Source organism: Chelonia mydas, chromosome 1 (assembly GCF_015237465.2).
Source record: "Chelonia mydas isolate rCheMyd1 chromosome 1, rCheMyd1.pri.v2, whole genome shotgun sequence".
In the NCBI taxonomy this organism is placed as follows: Eukaryota; Metazoa; Chordata; order Testudines; family Cheloniidae; genus Chelonia; species Chelonia mydas.
Genome location: NC_057849.1, coordinates 156943982 through 156964276, shown reverse-complemented (window position 1 = coordinate 156964276; position 20295 = coordinate 156943982). Strand labels below are relative to the sequence as shown.

The 20295-nt window shown below is 41.9% G+C and overlaps 1 protein-coding gene across 1 annotated transcript in view; it reads right to left on the bottom strand.

Annotated features, from left to right (window-relative positions):
- Window positions 1–20295, bottom strand: part of DSCAM (DS cell adhesion molecule) — a 603664-nt gene that overhangs the window by 77042 nt on the left and 506327 nt on the right. Inside the window, exon 21 of the mRNA XM_043538206.1 lies at window positions 4902–5055. Within this exon, the coding sequence (XP_043394141.1) occupies window positions 4902–5055 (154 nt within the window). The remainder of the gene's footprint in view (window positions 1–4901; window positions 5056–20295) is intronic.

The following is a 20295-nucleotide window of genomic DNA, read 5'->3' as shown; positions in this document are numbered from 1 at the left end:
CAGTGGACGAGAAGCTGGATATAAGTCAGCAGTGTGCCCTTGTTGCCAAGAAGGCCAATGGCATTTTGGGATGTATAAGTAGGGGCATAGCGAGCAGATCAAGGGACGTGATCGTTCCCCTCTATTCGACATTGGTGAGGCCTCATCTGGAGTATTGTGTCCAGTTTTGGGCCCCACACTACAAGAAGGACGTGGATAAATTGGAGAGAGTCCAGCGAAGGGCAACAAAAATGATTAGGGGTCTGGAACACATGACTTATGAGGAGAGGCTGAGGGAACTGGGATTGTTTAGTCTGCAGAAGAGAAGAATGAGGGTGGATTTGATAGCTGCTTTCAACTACCTGAGAGGTGGTTCCAGAGAGGATGGTTCTAGACTATTCTCAGTGGTAGAAGAGGACAGGACAAGGAGTAATGGTCTCAAGTTGCAGTGGGGGAGGTTTAGGTTGGATATTAGGAAAAACTTTTTCACTAAGAGGGTGGTGAAACACTGGAATGTGTTACCTAGGGAGGTGGTAGAATCTCCTTCCTTGGAAGTTTTTAAGGTCAGACTTGACAAAGCCTTGGCTGGGATGATTTGATTGGGGATTGGTCCTGCTTTGAGCAGGGGGTTGGACTAGATGACCTCCTGAGGTCCCTTCCAACCCTGATATTCTATGATTCTATGAAAAGAACAGACCGCTGGTCATGGGAAATGTGATCACACACATGCTAAAGTGAGCAAGGTATCCCATCTGAAAACATTCATGTGGTTGTGTAAGATGTGTCCTCAAATGCATGGCCCACAGACAATTTTAGCAATACAAGACACAATTTTAAAGGCGCTTTCTAAATTTGTTCTTGCACCAGTTTGTGCCTACAAAACTGTTATTTGTGTACTCAAAATGGGCTGTCTGCTTTGAAAATGAGGCCTTTACGTTGTATGGGATGAATCTATGTGGGACAACGAATTTTAAAAATAAGAAAAGTGTGGTTGTCAGGATCAAGGAAATATTTTATAAGTTGGCTCATAGAGGAAACTTCATTTTGTTCCACTTTAGCACATGCTTGCTTAAGTCATGAATTTTAAATGTCTGTGTCTGCAGCAGCAGGATGTTCAACACAAGTCAACAGTGTGTTCTCTTCACCATGCTATGAGCAAGTCCAGACTAAAACATTGTATCTGGAGAAGATGAATTTTCTTATGAATTGGAAAAGCTCAGGTTGGTTTTTTGAGCTGTGGGAACTTGAGAAATAGATTTGTCATTTTTAATAGATTCCTTTTGTGCTGCATAACACAAAGCTGTTTTGTTTTTCAATATGAAATTTGCTAACTGTAAGAGGGATAGTCTCACCGCAATTAGTAGGGAGTTAGGCAAATAAATCAAAGGGTGCTGAGGGGATAGGAGTCTAACCTGAATCCACAAAAGCTAATAAATTCAGAGTTAAGATGGCAGCTCCATCTTTAACACATACTGTAGCCAAGGATTTCAGCAAAATGTTACTGTAGTATTTTTGTTCCATAACACATAGGCCCTGTGGGGTCATGTTTTAGCTTTAACATAATGAATTTCCCAGGTATGACCCTAAATGTAATTATTATTCATTTTTAGTCCTTAAATCTGCATCTAAAAGCACCATGCTGAGTTTGGATTCAACTACATTTCATAGTGCATTTTTAATACTGATATTCTTCAGTCGTGCATGTTGATCAGAACTGACAGTTAATGATCCATTTTGTGCCAATTAGACAAACATGAAAACGAGAGTCAGCATCAAATGTAATTGAGATGTTTCATCTCAGTGGGTTCTTATCCTCTGCAAATAATATTTAAAGTAAAATCATACATAACAGAACAGGTCTTGAAGAGTGAAAGGAAATTACTTCTGTGGGCTGCAGTGGGACTGCTGGGATTCATGAAGAGAAAATGAAGCCATATATTATGTAATCATTTTGGACTGTGATGCCGAGATTCTCTTAATGTGCGGTAGAAGCCTCAGCTTATTAGGACATTTGCTCTGGAAAAAAAATTAATTAAAACACACACCAAAAATCAGTTCTAATGATTGAGAGGAACAGCTGAAATGAAGCCTAGGTAGTAGGACTACAGTATATTACTGTTAGAAAAAGAGCCAGACTGAAAATGCCCATTACTTGCTGATGCTAAACAGCACCCAACAAATGCCTGCTTATTCTACACGTGCAGGTACTTCATTAGCCTTGATGGGATGGTGGTTTCAGAAGCGCTGTCTTGAGTAAATGATACCACCACCACAGCATGAAGAAAGTCAGTTGTCACTTGTGATGTTACAGTGTTGTTTTCTGCAGTGCCATTTTCAGGGGTATATGTTTTGGGAAAGACTAACACAAGCATGACAAGACCACACAGTAGGAAAAGGTAACTGGATAGTTAAAAACAAGCTAACTAAAACAAACAAAACCTAAAAGTCTATCCACAGACTGACCACCTGGAGTGAAATCCTGCTCCCACTGAAGTCAATGCCACACTCTCACTTGACTTCAGTGGACCCAAGATTTCACCATTGGAGGGGTTTTTTAACTTAGTCATCCTGTCTAAGAAAATAGCAGTTAATGCAGTCACTATAATTTAGCTACAAAACAAACCCAAAGATACCTTGAAGTATCAGTAAAAGCTGCAAACCACTTGTGAGCAGAGATGGCAGGAAACTAGAATTCCTGTTCCACTGGAAATTCCAAATTTTCCTCCAAAAATAATCATTCCAAAAAAGACCAAAAAATGAAATTGCAATATTTCGCATGGAACAGATATTCATTTCAGAAGTGTCAAGAGACTATTTCATTTTGATAGTTTCAAACTGTTTCTTAGGCTCCTTAAGCTTTCTTATACTGACTGAAAATTTCTGTTATTTTTTACTACTATTTTGGACTACTGCAAGATCCCTGACTTGGAGAAAAAAATGTGTTCACACAGCAGAAGTCCAGTAAAAGACCTCACCAGGTTCCTACCAACCTTCTTGTGTAGTTCACTTACTCTCTGAAGGTAACTTCAGAAGTTACTTACTCCCTAGGTTACAAATCAGATGTAAGGTCCCTGCGGACATTTCAGTTGTGGTTATGACAGGAAATGGTTTTCAACACTTTGTGTGCTCTACAGCATGGGGGTGCGCAGAAGTAACATATAACTTCACAGAAGCACAAACCACTCGCAGACAGACAGAATGCAACTCCCAGGGACCACGTTCACCGTATAAAAGAAGATGGTGCTACTTTTCTTACAGTTTATCATTTTTAAATTGTAAAAGGGCTCCACTTCCTCTGTACCACAAAGTGGAGCCCTGCACGGATACAAAATTTGTATCCACATCTGATCCGCAATCTGCAAAAATGATCCACAGATCTGAAGCGGATATCTGCTGATTTGCAGGCCTCTACCACAAAGCACACCACAACAGGGGGTCACACAGAAGTCTCCACACCAAACGAAAGACCAGATTATACCACGTGATTGTACTAGTCACCCTATTGTAGCAGAGACTTGATCAATGACAGTGGCTAATGGAAACAGGTGGCTGCCCATCACCATCACAGATGGCTGAGGAAGGTACTACACATTTCACAGAAAGACAAAACAACAAATGCGAGAGAAGGGAGCTCACAGAGCAGGACATGGTAACAAATATCATCAAAGAAAGAAGGATCAGATGGTTGGGACACGTACACCATACGGAAGATGGGAGACGTGCTAAGCAAGCACTGAATTGAGCACCAGAAGGAGGAAAGAAAAAGTGAGGAAGGCCAAAGAAGAACTGGAAGAAGACAGTGACAGGGGATACTGAATGTGTTGGTATCGCCTGGGAAGTACCACCATAACTAGCATCATAATCAATGGAGGAACTGGACTGCCCAATGTGTCAGCGGCACAGGAAGAACTAAGGTCTAAGGTAAGGCCCACTACTTTCCATACACTAGATACTCTTTGTATGTTATTTGCTTGTATAGTAGATAGTAAAGCAACTTGGAAATCCTTAACACAAACATTTCCACACAACTTAACTTCTAATAATCTTCTGAGATTATTCTAAAAAAAATACAAAATACCTAACCTAGAAACAAGCAAAATTCTCAAATTCCTTAGAAAACAATGACTAGCTTTGAAATTATAGCAGGCATATATGAGTATAAAATACTTTGATCCTCACAAGTGACCTGAGAGAGCTTGTTTTGCCCAAGCTATCAACAGCTTACTTGCAAGTCTCACATTATTTTACTGTGTTGTCAAAACACCCTGCATGCCTGGAAACTGCCTACTATCCTTATATTAGAGGACATGACATTGTATTAGTGTGATTTTTGCTTTTGTATCTTGTAATTTCACCAGTCCTGAGCTGGCATAAAACAGCTCTGCGCTTCTCCTTTCTCCCCCAGAGGAGCTTCTCACACTTTCACCTATGAACACTCTGTCCCATGTCACTGTTCCTGGAGGGAACAGAACTGCAGGCACTGAAGATAAGTCAGGCCTGCTGAAGTAATCACAGGTAATCACGGGGGACTACAGCCCGGCACCTGGTCTGAGATTGGGAGACGTGTGATTCCACCCCAAGAGAGATGTGATAGCTTGAGGCCCGAGACCTGGTGGGGGTGCACTGACGCTCCCCCCTCCCCAATATGTCCACTGTGAGGGCACTAGCCCCCTCCACCCCCCGCAGTTCTGCCATCCTGATACACTATTGTTTTCAGCTCTTCTAGCTCAATTAAAACTAAGACAGGTATACCTCTGATTGCCATGCGGACAGACCCTACGGTAAACTTAGAATTGCAACTTAAAAATAAACAAACCACAAGACCAAGCTATCACAACATCAATTACAATTAAGGTATGTTAGTAACTGGTGTTCTTAAAAGACAAACCGACAGACTATTTTACAAAGGGTAGTCGCCATACCTTTAGCCAGTGGCTCCACGGTGATAATTTCACTGCTGTTGCCTCTTCCTGCGGCAGTGACAGCCACCACCCAGACACTGTATTGTCGATGCCGACTCAAGTTGGGGATTCTGTAGGAAAATGAGTCAGGAGAGGCTTCGAACTCGCTGATTACCTGTGATGGGAGAGACAAATGTTTCCAAACTAAAATAAACAGTATCTAGAGAAAGATTGCTGAGTGGAGTAGCTCAGGTCTTTTACCTCTGGGTGTCTGGAGTGAATGATGGTAATTGCTCCAAATAGACTGCACATGGTACTTAATAGGATAGAACTACATTTTGAAATCAATTGATTCAGTGAATTTAGCCCTATTTTCTGTTTGCAAATTGTCTGTGTGATCATGATTTTTATGACTTTGTTTCTTTTAATTGGGTTGATGAATAATTTTAATTAACATATTTGACAACTGTGCTCCATGAATAGTTCTTATGAACACATTGCACAGTGGGTTGTAGTCAAATTATCCTGAGTGAATATTCACTCATTTGTCTGATTAGATAATTGGAAGTCACTAGACATGCTTCGTGACGGGTCACCCACATCTTAAGGCATGGTTCTTATACTTTGATTTAAGGACTTAACCCAGTTTCTTACTCTGATTGGATGATCTAAACTTTATAAACTACCTCCACTCCAGGTAAATTTTGTTTAGTCACAAAATGAATTTTGTTTTCTTTCTTGATTCAAAGATTCTCAGCTATGGGTCTTCTCAGCTACTGTGATGGATCAGAGCGATATTAGGTATAGTGCGGGCAGTGGAAGGTCAGTCTTCCCCAAATTGCCACACCAATATGCTTCAACTGTGTGCTGGAGAGATGCTAACAAGGTGCCAGCTAGTGCCAGTTGTGGTGAGACAGTTTACAGTATATCCAAAATAACCTAGGTAATTAAAGAAGCATGGGGATTTAAGGATGGCCAGAGATGTTGTATTTAAGTACACACTGTACAATGAAGCTTTATTCTTCTGAGGGTTTGATAGGGGAAGGAAATTTTGTCTCAGGCTTGAACAGTAAATGCAACTGGAATAACACAATAGACAGTGCCGAGTATCAGGAGCTAGCTGTGATATTACTGCCTGACACCACACTACTTACTTACTTTCTCCTGCTGGTTCAGCTAGAAGGGAGTTGCAGTAAAAATATTGAAGCCAGCAGTTAGCAATTATGTACAGTCAGAACATCCAGTTTTATTTCTAACACAGGTTCTGTGAATCTTGAATATAAAAACAGCCAGGATAACCAGTCAGTTCAAAGGAATAAAATAGAGTAATTTTGATGTGCAACATTACACTTGGTCTCATTAGCTAATGCCAGGAGACTAGAGTATTAATGACACAAATTACAATTGTGTTGAGATTTTTTTTTCTTACAAATAAATATTCACATAATTCAAGGTTCATTAAAACGGACAGGTTGGGTGCATGAATGCCCTTTGATATACAAATATCTCAGGGTGGTAAAGGCCAATTCCAAGTAATTGGAATTTCAAAGGAGACTTTGACCTGAAAGTGTTCACATAAACTGTCCTTCAAAAGGAAATTCAGAATAAATGGGCTGTTTCTCAGGTGTCAATCAACACCTCTGTAATCTGAACTGATGGGAAATCTCAGCAAACTGGTGGGGCAATGCATACTCCTCTACCATTGAAATGGTATCTTCTACACTCGAAAAAATGGATCATGTCAGAACATTTGTTAACTAGCATCATGTTAAACTCCATTTTGCCTTCAGGGTGGACAAGGAACGCTTTGTTTAAAAATGTGTTGTCTGGTCACTATTAACTTGAAGGCCCCCTCAATGCTGACGTTTTAAACTTAACTTGGCCCAGTCAAAGCAGGTCCTAAATTATGCTTTTTATGTTGCTTAACTTAATTTGTTCTAACACAACATATTTTCCCAGTGCAGCCATGGCCAAAGTCCATAAAAACTTCTTAAAGTGTCACTAAATAACCCTTTGCTCCATTCTACTGTAGGGATGATTCCTTGCTGTGATCGGGCCAGTCCTTTGCATGAGCTCCTTTGAACTGGTCTGTTTCATCTGACACAAAGTATCTCTTATGCAGCTCCAGCCCAAACCTGTTTGCTCCCATTGGTGGACTCGCTCACCTGATTTCCCTGCGTCCAACCTACTCCCTCTCTGCGGAGACCAGCTCTGGTTTGGGATTCGCTTGCTCACACTCATTGTTATCAAAGCCCAAAGCCTGACGGGCTTTTCTTAGCCACTCTGACTCCTCCTGTCATGATGCGGTGTCACTTTGCCCAACTGATCATATGTTTGTCATGGCTTCCACTGCTGACATGGAGTGAAGCCATGGATCAACTTTCATTTATTGTCCTGGACATTACACAGGGATTTGAAAATAATTTATCTCAATATTTACATAAGAATATTGGACAAATGCCTGTGGTTTGACAGGCTGAATCCTGTGTGAGGTCATATACAAACAGTAAGACATTGCTCAATAGTACAGCAGATTGAATTTTAATATTCTTGAGCTAAAATTATCTGGGGTGAATTTGAAAGGACAGTCAGAAAGGCCAGATGCTCTCTGGCTCTTGGGCTCAGTTCATTAATCTCTCTAGAATGGTCCATTGGTAAGTTGTCTACCAGAGTGGAATATACGCTGGTATTTTGTTTAACACAAACTGTCAATATTCCATTTCAGCTAATATCTGAATTTAAGAAAAAATACAGAATACTGGATATGCCATATTTATAAATCAACACAATTATTTTGAAGTAATTGGGCATCTGTATAGGTTCTCATCATGGAACTGCTTTTGTGTTCAGCTGTACATTGATCTTGCTGAAAATAATTTACCTTTATACTGTTGCTCTCCCCTCCAACACTTTCCAGAATGTAGAAGACTGGTGTTACTGAAACCCCAATCAAAGCTTTAAAAATCCCTTCATTGAAATTTACATGGAAATTCTCTTATTTTTCATAATTACAGCACTTCTTGGTTTCAGGTAGGTGTAAATAGTTGTCTGCTGAGTACATCTGTTACTCTGTAGGTCACCTTCCTGGGTAGCCTGGCTGACTAGTTCTGCAAATGGCAGGGTCCAGGACAGACATGCTAAGATCTTGGGATATAGTTTGTAGGTGGAAGGCAATTTTAGCTGCTTTGGCTGAGTAGGGTTACTGGGATAAGGTGAGCTTCTAGACAGTCAGATGGGGTTAGGAAAGGAATATAGTAGGTAGGGAAATTGCATAGGGGAACTGGATTCACTGGTGCTATGCTCTCCAGACCTTTAGAACCACAGTAAAATATCCCTGTGGTTGCAAAAAGAGCATTTCAGTGATCCCTAGCAGGTGGGCAAGGCTCCAGGGGAGCGGAGTTCTACCTCTGTGGCCACTGGGACATTTACTGCCATTCCATTCGTGGAAGAATCACAATACTGGGGTCTCCAATTCCTTTTAAGCTCCCTCATGTTTGGCTCCTTTCCGACTGCCACAGAGACTGGACAGCACTAGCAACTGTATCTACTTCAATTAATTATTCACTCTTCACTGAATCAATTCATGAATTGAATCTGGCATAACTAGCAAATATATCCATACTCAACCGGTACCTTTTTAGCAAGATTATTTAGCAAACCATTTTAGTTTTTAACTGGTTAACAGAATTATCACATTTCAGCATCTAACATTAACTTCCAAAAACTTTGGAACATTTTAGTGACAAGGAACTGATTTTACTTCCACCTTTTTTTCTTTCATTTCATTTAGACTAATATGTCAGAGACTTACATTGCATGAGGGGGGAAAGGGAGTTTTATGAGCAAGAAGATTAAATAACTAAAAAAAAGTTGTAATAAAATATTTTAAAGGAAATGTCTCCTTGTCATATATTAGGCTTTGCATGTCCCATTATGAATGCCCTATACTGAAAGGAATGCTAAACTTGCTCAAGGATTTCTTTCTACTGACTACTCCTGGGGAATTCTGCACTAAAAAATTATAAAAATTCTGTGCACAATATTTTAAAATTCTGCAAATTTTATTTGTCAAAATAACACTAGAATAAATGTTGGTAATTTATTTAATAATACTTGTCAGAAGTATGTGTGTAACAATACAGACAACAAAAAAGATTCAGGAATTAGTTATTTTTTGACAAATAAATTCTTTACTAGGCACATTAATACAGAATTCTGAGTAATAATTCACTTAAACTATAATACGGAAATGCATTTCCCGCACCCCTCACAAGCAGTGCAAAAGCTTGGTGGAGACGGGGTAACAGAGGAGCTGAGGGAGAGGGAAGTAATTGCTGGGAAGAAGCCTGGGAATGAATCTGGAGTGTTGGGTGGGAGAAGTATGGAGTAGCGGGGTGGAGAGAGGGATTCTTAGGGAGTTGGGGAGCCTCCCTCATGCAGACCCTGGCTGACCCCTAGTCCCTCCCATTCAGTCAAGAACATCTGTCCCTGTCTCCATGTGTCCCTGCACCCCCACTCAGCCACCCCTGCACCTGTCCCCATGTGGCCCTTCACCCATCTCCATGTGTTCCTGCATCCCTACTCAGCCACCCCGCCCATCCCCATAATGTCCCTGCTTCGCCTGCCCCCATCCCCATGTGGCCCTGCACCCCCACTCCCATTCAGCCTCTTCCCCAGTCTGTCTTCCCCCACTAGCTCTTCTGAACACCAGTCTATGTGATCCCCAGCAGCCCCATGTACCCCACTCTATCTGTCCCCCACCATATCTCTGGGCCTCCTAACCTGGCCCTGTGGGCAGGGTGCTGTGAGGAAAACAGCCAGCTGCTACTGCCGGTGAGCCACAGCAGCCCCTGGTGCGCAAAAAGCGTAACTGCAGCACCTCTCCAGCAGAATATATTTTGGGGGAGAAAAGCGAGACACATGAATTCTGCACGTGCACAGTGGCACAGAATTCCTCCCAGAGTAACTGACTGAGCTGGTGCAGTGGCTTCTTCAGCTCCCCTCTGTTAGGTTTTTTGTTTTCTGTTTCAGTTCACTGTCTGTGAAGCACAGCATGGAGCATAACCATGGAAAACGAGCGGGGACTGTGCAGCATGAAATGGAAGCTATGTGACACATTCTCCCTTCTGTGCATTCTCTCTTCTAATTATCCATTTAGACCATCTACCTGGTGGAATCCAGGCAACAGAAAGAGAATCAGAGGAACAGCCATTCTAGACAGCATACTTTCCCTTCCACATAGCCTCAAAAATATTACTAAAATAGATTAGTTAATGCTGTTAGAGACAGCCTTAACTATCCCTTCCAAACTCTGTGACTTCATCAGAGGGACTGCAAGGTGCAGGTAACTAGATGTTGTCAGCTAGATGCAGAACAGCAGCTGGGCCACCTGTTTTGCCATGGCTGAGGCAAACCTATGGAAACCGCCGAAGAAGAGTGCCTCTAGGCATCCAGAGGGTTAGGATTAAGGCCAGGATTTCCTGTGGATACACAGCCAGTGGGACACAAAAGCAAACTGCTTCCCTTGTCTGCAGTGTATCTCGGACAGTTCTGTGCTGAGGATAATTGCTTCATTGGAAATATCTCTCTGTCCTGGCCCCGCTAAGATTCTAAAGTATCACTAGTGTTCCTCTCCTTGCACATTTTTCTATGGGATCACAGAGATCCAGGTTAGGACTAGGATGAACTGAAAGAGCCATTTGAAGACTGCTGAGAGAAGAATGCAAACTGGGACTCACTTAGATTTATGCTCTGGCTTGTGAAGAAACAGCAAAGTCAGTGCAGCTAACACCCCCAGCATGAGCATAAAAAGCATCAAATTAAAATGTAAAAGAAATGACAGCATTACTAGAAAGTGTGATTCTATTCTGAAATGTGACTATATAAATGTTACCTTCTTATTCAATAGACCTGTTCCCTGCGGGTATTCAGAATCACAGCTCCTTAAATTAGTGACTAAAATAAATTGTTACTCCTTTGTACTCCTCTTAACACTGCAGAGTCAATACAGCTAATAATAAACTGTATTCTATGCCTTCTTGTACATCACCATCAACAGAATTGTTTACTACATCCCAGCTTAGTCCTTCGGTGCACCCTTTGCAAACCTACTGAAGACAAAGGGGTTGCACAGTGGTGCTGAAGAAATGAATTAGCCAGAAGAACCTTTATTACTAGTGGTGACGAGTAAGAGAAAACCCAGTTTGAATCTCCCATCCCATAGTGTAATCTATTCCTCAGTAATCCATTTCATGATTACTCCAAATGGGCTGGGATTTAGGCAGACACTGAGCGGGGCAGCATAAGATGTGTACCTCCGTTGGCAAACCAGAGAGCCAGGGAATTACAGAGCATCTATGTGTCCAACAGCCTCAATAAAGAATCACCTAGCTGTTTTCTACAGCCAAGTCCTGTCTCTCATTGCTACACGTCACTGGTAGAATTTTTAAGGCTGGCAGTTAGAAATAAACATGGTTTTACTTGTAAACTGAAGATGTTTGAGCTTGGAGACTTAGAGAGAAAATAATCACAGAACCCCAGCAATGCTATTTGTAATGAGCCACACTTCAAAGAAGAATAACTTTTTAATTTACAGACTTAAAAAAACCTGTATGTGAAATCCAAACCCAAATGAAGATAATATGAGTTTTGCATTGACTTTAAAAGGGTCAGGATTTCGCCCTGTGCTTTTGGAGCTAAAGGTTGTGAGTTCTATCACTGATATATGTTGAAGAAAGTGTGACAAATCCATATGTGTTGAAATTGTCAGATACTCAGTATTTTCTATTAAAATCCATCAGCTGCCAAATCTGAAGCTAGGTAATGAGACAAGTCCACCATTTTATGAAAAAGCAGGATGAGTTTTATTTTTAGCAGGGCTTTAAAAGAAGAGCTGTTTAAAATGATATTATATAGCATATCAGTGTCATTTGTGCATATCAGTTAATCTGTTATTTACAATCTATTTTAGAGATATGCACTATGGCAAAAAATGTTAAACAAAAATTTAAAACTGACAGATTAAAACAATGAATCTACAATTATTTGTTCTGGCAATAAAGCTGTAAAATGGTTATAAAATAAGACTACGGTGTATGAATAGGTAAGTATTTTTAAAATAGCTAAAAATATAAAATAAGTCTATGTGTGGTTTATAAAAATAAGTATTAAATAAACAAATACTCTCACGCTGTATGAAGTGCCATGTAATGAAATTGACAGATACTTCCTGTAATGCATGAACCCAAGTGTGGATTAGAGACAAAAAGCTCAGCACCCCTCCAGCAAACTTGACTCCAGCCAGGCCTCCCTCCTGCGTGCACCTTTCACCGCCTTAGCCTACCCCGACTCTGCCTTTTTAATATTCACCAAATTTCTCTCTTTCTTCTTTTAAAAAACTGATCATACTCTTAATCTACAAAGCCTGTAGAATTATAATGACCATACCCCCACTTTGTTTATAACGGATTTTGTATTATATTGTGCAGTTTTTGCTTGTGTCTTCAAAACTGGGGAGGGATAGAGACGGATGCAAAGACATCTTCATCAGGTTTAGGATGCAGGCAGCCCCTGTGTAGCACCAGTTGTGTTCCTAAATCTGCAGCTAGAGAGCTAGAACAGCGATGTATTTGTTCATCACAGGTCATCTGCCATACAGTGCCATGTATCCTTATAAATAACAGAATAAACTATAATCATTGTAATAACCAATCTTCCTGCATTTTCTGCATGCATATGTTCTGCGCAACAAAATAAACTCTCAAAGTGAGTAATGCCAGAGAGAAAATTCACTTCAATAAGAGGAAGATGAGGAAGGCTAATTGTAATATTTTCCTTCCATTTTATTCTATGGATCTCCAGTGAATGGTGTGTAGGGATCTGTCTCTTCTACTAACTGTACAATCACAGGAGCCAGCAGACATAGCATGTACAGCGGTGCATGCAAAAGTCATGGCATACGGGGATTATACGACCAGCAGATATCCATATGTTGTCTGACACTGGACAAACGATGTAATGTAAAACAATGTAATACATCTTTCCTACTGGTGGATTTGTGTACAAATCAAACCTGAATCAGATACTGACTACCTAATGAAGTAAGTTCAAGACATAGGGTCTACGATAGTGGTGGACAAATTTGGTTCAGGCAAAACAAAAGTCAAACAATCCTTAACTTTGTCAATTCCCCAAATCAAACAATATTTTAAGGTCCAATTGGTTTGGTTCCCTGGCCAAACATAATCTTACTTCCTCTTTCCCCACAACCTCTTTAGGTCCCTCTATCTCCCCCTCTTACTTTTACAGAAGTATTGACAGACCTAGCCGAATCTGTGCTAGGCCCATTGCACTTCTATTTGGAACTTTGGGGGGGTATTTATAAAAGCCATTTTTTCCATATCTGTTGAACTAGGCAATTTTCAGAGTTTCAATGTGACCAGGAAACACTATGAAAACTAGTTTCAGTAAGATGAAGAGTGTGAAGCAATTAGTCAAAGGCAACGCACTTAAGGATCACTATTCTTCCATAATCTGCTGAAGTATTATGATTTCGTATGGCATTGCGTAAGGTATATCAAATCACACAGTCTCTAGGGAACCCAGTAATAGCTGTGCACAACAAAGATAGCTTTTCAAAGGAAAGTGATAAGAATTTACATAACCATACTTTCCTAACAAAAAAAATCCCCAGCAGTGTGTTTTTCTATTACACATACACTTTTACAAAAATAGACCAAATGAACTTGAAAAGTAATTTAGAAGTCACTCTAGTCTACTGTTCAACCATTATGATTTATCATGTAATTAAACCTTCCCTAATTACGAAAAGTGCATATTATTTCTTTGTCTACCATGGAAATATTTATGCAGTATGTAAAGAAAAAAAATCAACAATTTTATAGCTGAGATGTAACCTTCTGAGAAAAATGGACTGTACAATGGCAACAAAGATACTTCCTTAATTAGACAGAAGAAAAGGCACCGCTGAAATCCTTCAAACAGTCAAGGTCATCAGCAGAGGTTGCACACCTTGCATTTCAATCCTCACTAGGTACAATAGGCCAAACTAATTCTGTTTTTAGACTTCCCTTATCAGGAAATTGGAGTGTGGCTGTGAAGTCATCTTACTCCACATCTTAATATGGGTGGAATAGAAGACAAGAGCTAACTGTCTTCCATTTAGTATCCTTTCAAAGTGCTCTTTTACTTAAATCGCTCCTTCTTCCCCATCTCTAACCACCCATAGACAGAATAGCCAATTTATTTTCAGTTAAATGACCCACTTCATGGAAGCAGCAGAATAAGCTGCTTTAATGGTTTTCCTTTCTAACAGTAAATATGTGGCTTGATAAATGTACTATCTCATGTGACGAACTGAGAACCTTTTGTAACCGGCTATGCAATCTAGGTTTTAATACAGTATATTTCTGATAGATGTCATCATACAGTGTTGTACTACATATGTAGTCCACATTTTGCATAAGGTCACAAGTCCTTAGTCTTTGGCTCTGCTTTCGCATCACATCTGAAGTCCTGCTACTCTTCCCCTCTGTTTTTCCACCAATGAAATCCTGCTCCTTATGCCTCATCCCACTTTGAGCAGGAGACACGTGTCTTCGGTCTCCCTTTTCCTAGCCTGACATTGCTATTTCCCCCAAGCTGGGAGGCTGCTGTCACTTGCTATTGTGATGCTGTTTTCCAGGCTCTTTCTGCTTCCCAGTTTGTATTTAATCTAAATGGGTTCATTGATCTCTTATAGAAATGGAAATCTGTTTCTGCAAGGAATTAAGGTTAGTAGTCAGCTTTAAAATGAACGGATCAGTATCTGAATTTTTGTATTTTTCTCTGTTTTGCACAATGAAAAAATATTCTTCCAGAATGAAAAGAAAAGAGAGTGTAGTTCACAATGTTGTGCGGTGCAGGGGTCCTCTCCTGGAGTTTTGGACAGAAATTGGGAATTCAGTGATAGCTGCTTTTCTGTTTTCACTGGTGAATGAAATTCTTCTGTTTGAAATATTCCAGGCAGATGCTGCCCTTTGGAATCAAAGTGTTTCAAGCTGAAAATTTCAGCATCCCTTCGCCTAAAGTCAGCAGAACTTCTCAGAGGCTGCCCTTGCAAATTGAATCTGGCTGTGAGAAGTGCTGGCAAATCTGCACTTCAGAAACCCACAGGGTCATTTGATGGATGCATGGTGTAGAAGTGTGCACAATATGGCCAGCAGTAATTGTTCATTTTTTGTTAATTCAGAGTGGTTTATTGTGGCTTTTAAATACCCAATGGACTCCCAAGCATTGTTTTTTACTGGAAAGAACATTAACTCTATTTAGGGGTGGCAGAATTTGATTTTTAATTTTTTATAATTTTGACAGATATCAATGTTTATTTTGAAGCTTTTTTTTCTTCCAGTTTTTGTCCATTTCAATTTTCACAGTTGCAGGAAATTATGGGGAGGTCAGACAATAATTATTTAATGATAGTACGTATTGAGATTCAAAAAGTTAAAGCTTTATAACCATTAACACACAAATTGTCAACATCACATGTCAACAAATGCTCCTTGTGCCCTGGTTCTGGTCTCAGCTCCCCCCTTGACACACACAAGAGGAAATTCAGTTCAATCCAGTTTGATTACCTTTAAAAGTCTTGCTCCTCCTGGGGAGATTTGTAAAAGCCTCTCGCGCTCTTCCCTCCCCCGCTCATAGGAGTTGGCTAAGGAAACGGGGAACGTCCATCCTGCTTTCGGGCCTCCCTTTTCACCAAGAACAGGCAGGATCCCAGAAGCAAGAGAAGGTGTGTCCCAGCTTTGCCTTTCAGTGATCAAAGAAGGAAAGTTCAGCCACCGGGAGAGAGCAGTGAGGGCTGGCAGTCGGACAAAGTTTGCAGAAGTTTCCCAGATGGGATCACACAAGATGGTGACAACATGTTTTAGAGGCCATTTTCAGGAGCTGAGACCAGAGCCAGGGAAAAGGGTGCTCCGGATCTAGAAAAGGGCTCATTGGGGTGTTAGAGAGGAGACTCCCACATTAGCAGAGGAAAGGTCTTATGTACTGGGGGGAGTCATGCAGTGGGCAGCCTGCATAGCAGGGCTCTGGAGAAACGGGAACCATGCATTAGGGTCCATTATGGGGCACAAGGAGCATAGGAGAAGTGTGATGCCTTTTAGGCGGTCGCTCAACTCTTCTCAGCACTGCCTCCTAGTCTGTGTGCAGGTCTAACGATTCTGGGGAGTGGTCAGAACTCCTGGGCAGCAACGCAATCGTGAGTAGTCCCCTGACTCCTGGGAATCCTGGGACTGAGCAGCAGCACCCCAAAAATTGTCTTGGCTGAAAATGACCTGGGTTTGGGGGGTAGGAGAACAGGGTGATTAGGTAAAAGGAATATTTCTGCTTCATCAGGCACTGGTAGAGATTTACTCCTGATTTCAAATCCATTGGCAGCAGCCGGGATGGGTGGCCACAAAGCCTCCTTCTGGAGCAAGAAGGCAGCCCGAGCCCATGAGCGGATGGGGGAGGGGTGTGTCACGTCTAGGGACAGGCAGCAGGCTGCGGAGGAGCTGCACCACCTTCTTGGCAAAGGCAGGAAGAGGAAGAGAGGCAACCCCCTGCAGCGAGGGTCTCTGAAAAGTGAAAAACAATGCAAATGATGAGCCTCCAAAGGGAGGTGAGCTGCATCTGGCATTTGCCTCCTGCACGGCCAGCCTTTTTTCCCTGATAATTCAGGCAAATTATTTTGGGGAGGCTTTGCCTCCCCAGGCCTTTTATACATGCCACCCATTATAAAAATAGAGTACTTAAAGAGATGTAGTCAAAGTTGGTCACCTTCATCTCTGACCTATTCTCTTTTTCCTGGTATCTTTTTGCAAACTCTGTGTCACTCTGTTAATGTGATGGATTCTCTGCAACCCTACAGACAGCTGTTCAAGTAAGGGGGATAAGTGCAGAGCACTGATCCTCTCTGTCACGGTGTGGCGCCTCACCCTTGTGGCGCCTCCTGCTGGTCATCCAGGAAATTAGCTTTCCAGCCTCCAGAGCGCCCTCTGCAGGCTGGTGTCCCGCTGCCACTGGGCCCCCATGTCCCTCCCAGACCCCAGTGCCCCTTTTACCTAGGGTTCTGCCCCCTGGCAGTACTCCCACAGTCTCTGGGTCTCCCCTCCCCAGGGAACCCCCACCCACTATCCCCACCTTGCCTCAGTCTTTGGCTATTGCCAGTCACCACTGAGCCCCCGCACACTGGGGCAGACTGCAGTGTATAAGCCAATCATCACAGGCAAGGGGGGTTTGGACCTGCTGCCTCTGCCTACCTTTGGACTGCCCCCTGCAACCCCAGTACCCTTTTTGGCCTTCCACTAGGCCTGCAACCTGGGGGGTTTCCAAGCTGGAGTTCCCCAGCTCCCTTGGCCTTCTCGCAGCCCTACTCCACTGCAGGTACCTTCTCAAGCTCCCCAGCAGCCAGGCCCATCTCCCTCCACAGCTAGAGAAGGCTCTCTGCTCCTGGCGCACTGCCCTCTTATAAGGGCCAGCTGAGCCCTGATTGGGGCCTGGCCACAGCTGAGCTTGCTTCCCCCAGTCAGCCTGGGAACTGCTTGCTCCCAGCCACAGCCCTCTCCTGGGCTGTTTTAAGCCCTTTAAGGCTTGAGCAGGTGACCACCCCGCTACACTCTCCCTTTACTGAAAGCAGAAAGAAGAGTCTCCCTTTCACTCTTTCTCCTGGGCTTGGTGGAGATGGACTGCCCTAAAGCTCTATCTTCTCCCACCACCTCTTCACTGACTGATGGAAGAAGGACAAATGAAGAAGACTCTGCAGTGGCAGCAGCATATGATGTACCTGGCTGGGGGGTTTATGGGACTCCAGGTCTTCTTGCCACTAGGTGGAGCTGTACCAGGAATAGAAGAATTGGTGAAGCTGGAGGTCACCTATTTTTCGTCTTTCTTCTCCTGTAAGATCTCTTCCCCTGCCGATTCCCCTCCCTGCCAAGTGGGGAAGAGAGGAAAATAGGCAGAGCATGGTGCCTTCAGCTCATCCTCCAGGAGAAAAGGGAGCTTCTCACACAAGTTTCCCCAGCCCAGCCAAAACAGAGGTGGTTAGGAGCACAAGGGTTATGCCTCTACATAGTTGCACCCTCTCTGAGTGCACACATGCACTCACATATGCACACGCACACACCATTTTTGTGTGGCTGGCTATGGGCCTGATTGAGGACAAGGACTCCTGCCAAATACATTTATTCCTTTGTCCTCAGATCAAGTCTCCCCACAGAACGTGATACAGGGTCTCTTCGTTACATGATATCAAAACCCAGGATGGCATACAACCACCAAAACTGATGAGCACCGACTTCTATTTTCATCTACTTTATGAATGCCTACAAGTTAACGTATGGGACTGGGAGGGAGGAGAATTTAGGGATGAGTGCAACATTATATTATGGTTGCAGGGGGTAAGTGAGGGAAATATCTGACTCTTGTTTAGGAAACTATTTTCAATTGTGTAATGTCCAAGAAGTCCCCATAATAAGTCCGTGAGTGTTATTTTTTTTTCCCAAATGAAAAATGTAATAATGGTGTATTTTAAAACCGAGCTCTGCCAGCTCCAGGGTACTATAGCCGCCACATGCAATATGAAAGCACTGTTCTATTTACAACGTCTCTCTCTCAGTTTAGATTTCAATAGATGATGGTAAATCCTTATCTGAGGATGTTTTTATGACAAACAAAACCTCACAAAAAACCCAAGACATTTTGTCTTAACAAAAAAATATCAGGCTGAGGTCCTAAAATGAGTCTTGTGGTCTTGTCTTACCCAGGGAGGATGCCTAAATTGTGATTTACAGGTGCTGACAATTTAGTGTGATTGGCCATCTCTGCTCAAGATAGAGTGCTCTGCACAGAGTAGGAGGTGCTGCTGGGAAAGTCATAATTATATGAATCAACAGAGTTTTATGGAGTTTACCCAGCCTGCCCTTAGGATTTTTTTTTTATTTATAATGTATGCAAACAACAAAAGGGTTCATATCCATAGGCTCTAGGAACCTTGACATTACATCACAAAATTGCAGCAGCACAATTCAACAGAGTCTAACACCAGCAGTGGCTCTAGTCAATCCTAGCAGTCCCTTATTTTGCAGAACACTCACATTTACTCCACAGAATATCTCTGAAGCATAAACCAAGAGAGAAGCATTTTGAGCCTAATAATGAGGTGTTAGCAAAACATGGAGGTCGACACAATTTATGAGCCACAAAAAATGGATTTGCCGAAGAAAGAATACAATCAGAGAGAACCTTCAAAACAAATTCCAGTTACTGGATGTACTGTATGGTGCTTAATATATAACTGTATGCTCCCTGTAATATAAACGCAAGTACAACAATGTTTCCAGCAAAGAAGCTGAAGGAGGAAATGTGTGAGAAGTAAACAAAAAGAAGCAGCAGCACCACCTGGTGTTTTTTCTAAACCATAGACACAGTTACTTAGTAACAGGTTTCAGAGTAGCAGCCCTGTTAGGCTGTATCCGCAAAAAAAAAACAGGAGGACTTGTGGCACCTTGGAGACTAACAAATTTATTAGAGCATAAGCTTTCGTGGGCTACCGCCCACTTCATCGGATGTGTAGAATGGAACATATAGTAAGAATATATATATATATACACACAGAGAAGGTGGAAGTTGCCATACAAACTGTAAGAGGCTAATTAAGATGAGCTATTAGCAGCAGGAGAAAAAAAAACTTTTGTAGTGCTAATCAAGATGGCCCATTTAGACAGTTGACAAGAAGGTGTGAGGTGTTACCTCTTACAGTTTGTACAGCAACTTCCACCTTCTCTGTGTGTATATATCTTCTTACTATATGTTCCATTCTATGCATCCGATGAAGTGGGCTGTAGCCCACGAAAGCTTATGCTCTAATAAATTTGTTAGTCTCTGAGGTGCCACAAGTACTCCTGTTCCAGTTACTTAGTAATTAACTTTTTGAAGCATCACAGTCATGACTTTAAAAATGCAGGCAAACTCTGGTTCAGTAAAACCCAAACAACCTTCTTTGACAACACCTACTCCCTTAGTAGTCAGTGCTGTAAAACCAATAGCTAGTTTAACACCATCACCACCATATCATCAAGATATTTTGGGTTTCAACACAGTGATTTTTGAAATAATGGAATTAGGGGTAAAAAATGTCAAAAAATGCTTAGAAGCCTAAGTCCCATTTCTAAAGGGCCAGATTTTCAAAAGTATTTAGGTGCCTGAACATGCAGACAGGCACCTAGCGGGGTTTCAGAAGCATCTAGGCAGGTTAGGAGCCTATTTCCCATTGATTTCAATGGGGGGTAGGTACATAACCTAGTAGGTGCTTTTGAAAATCACAAAAGGGTCCTGCCTGCATCTTTAGGTGCCTAAATACCTTTGAAAATTAGTC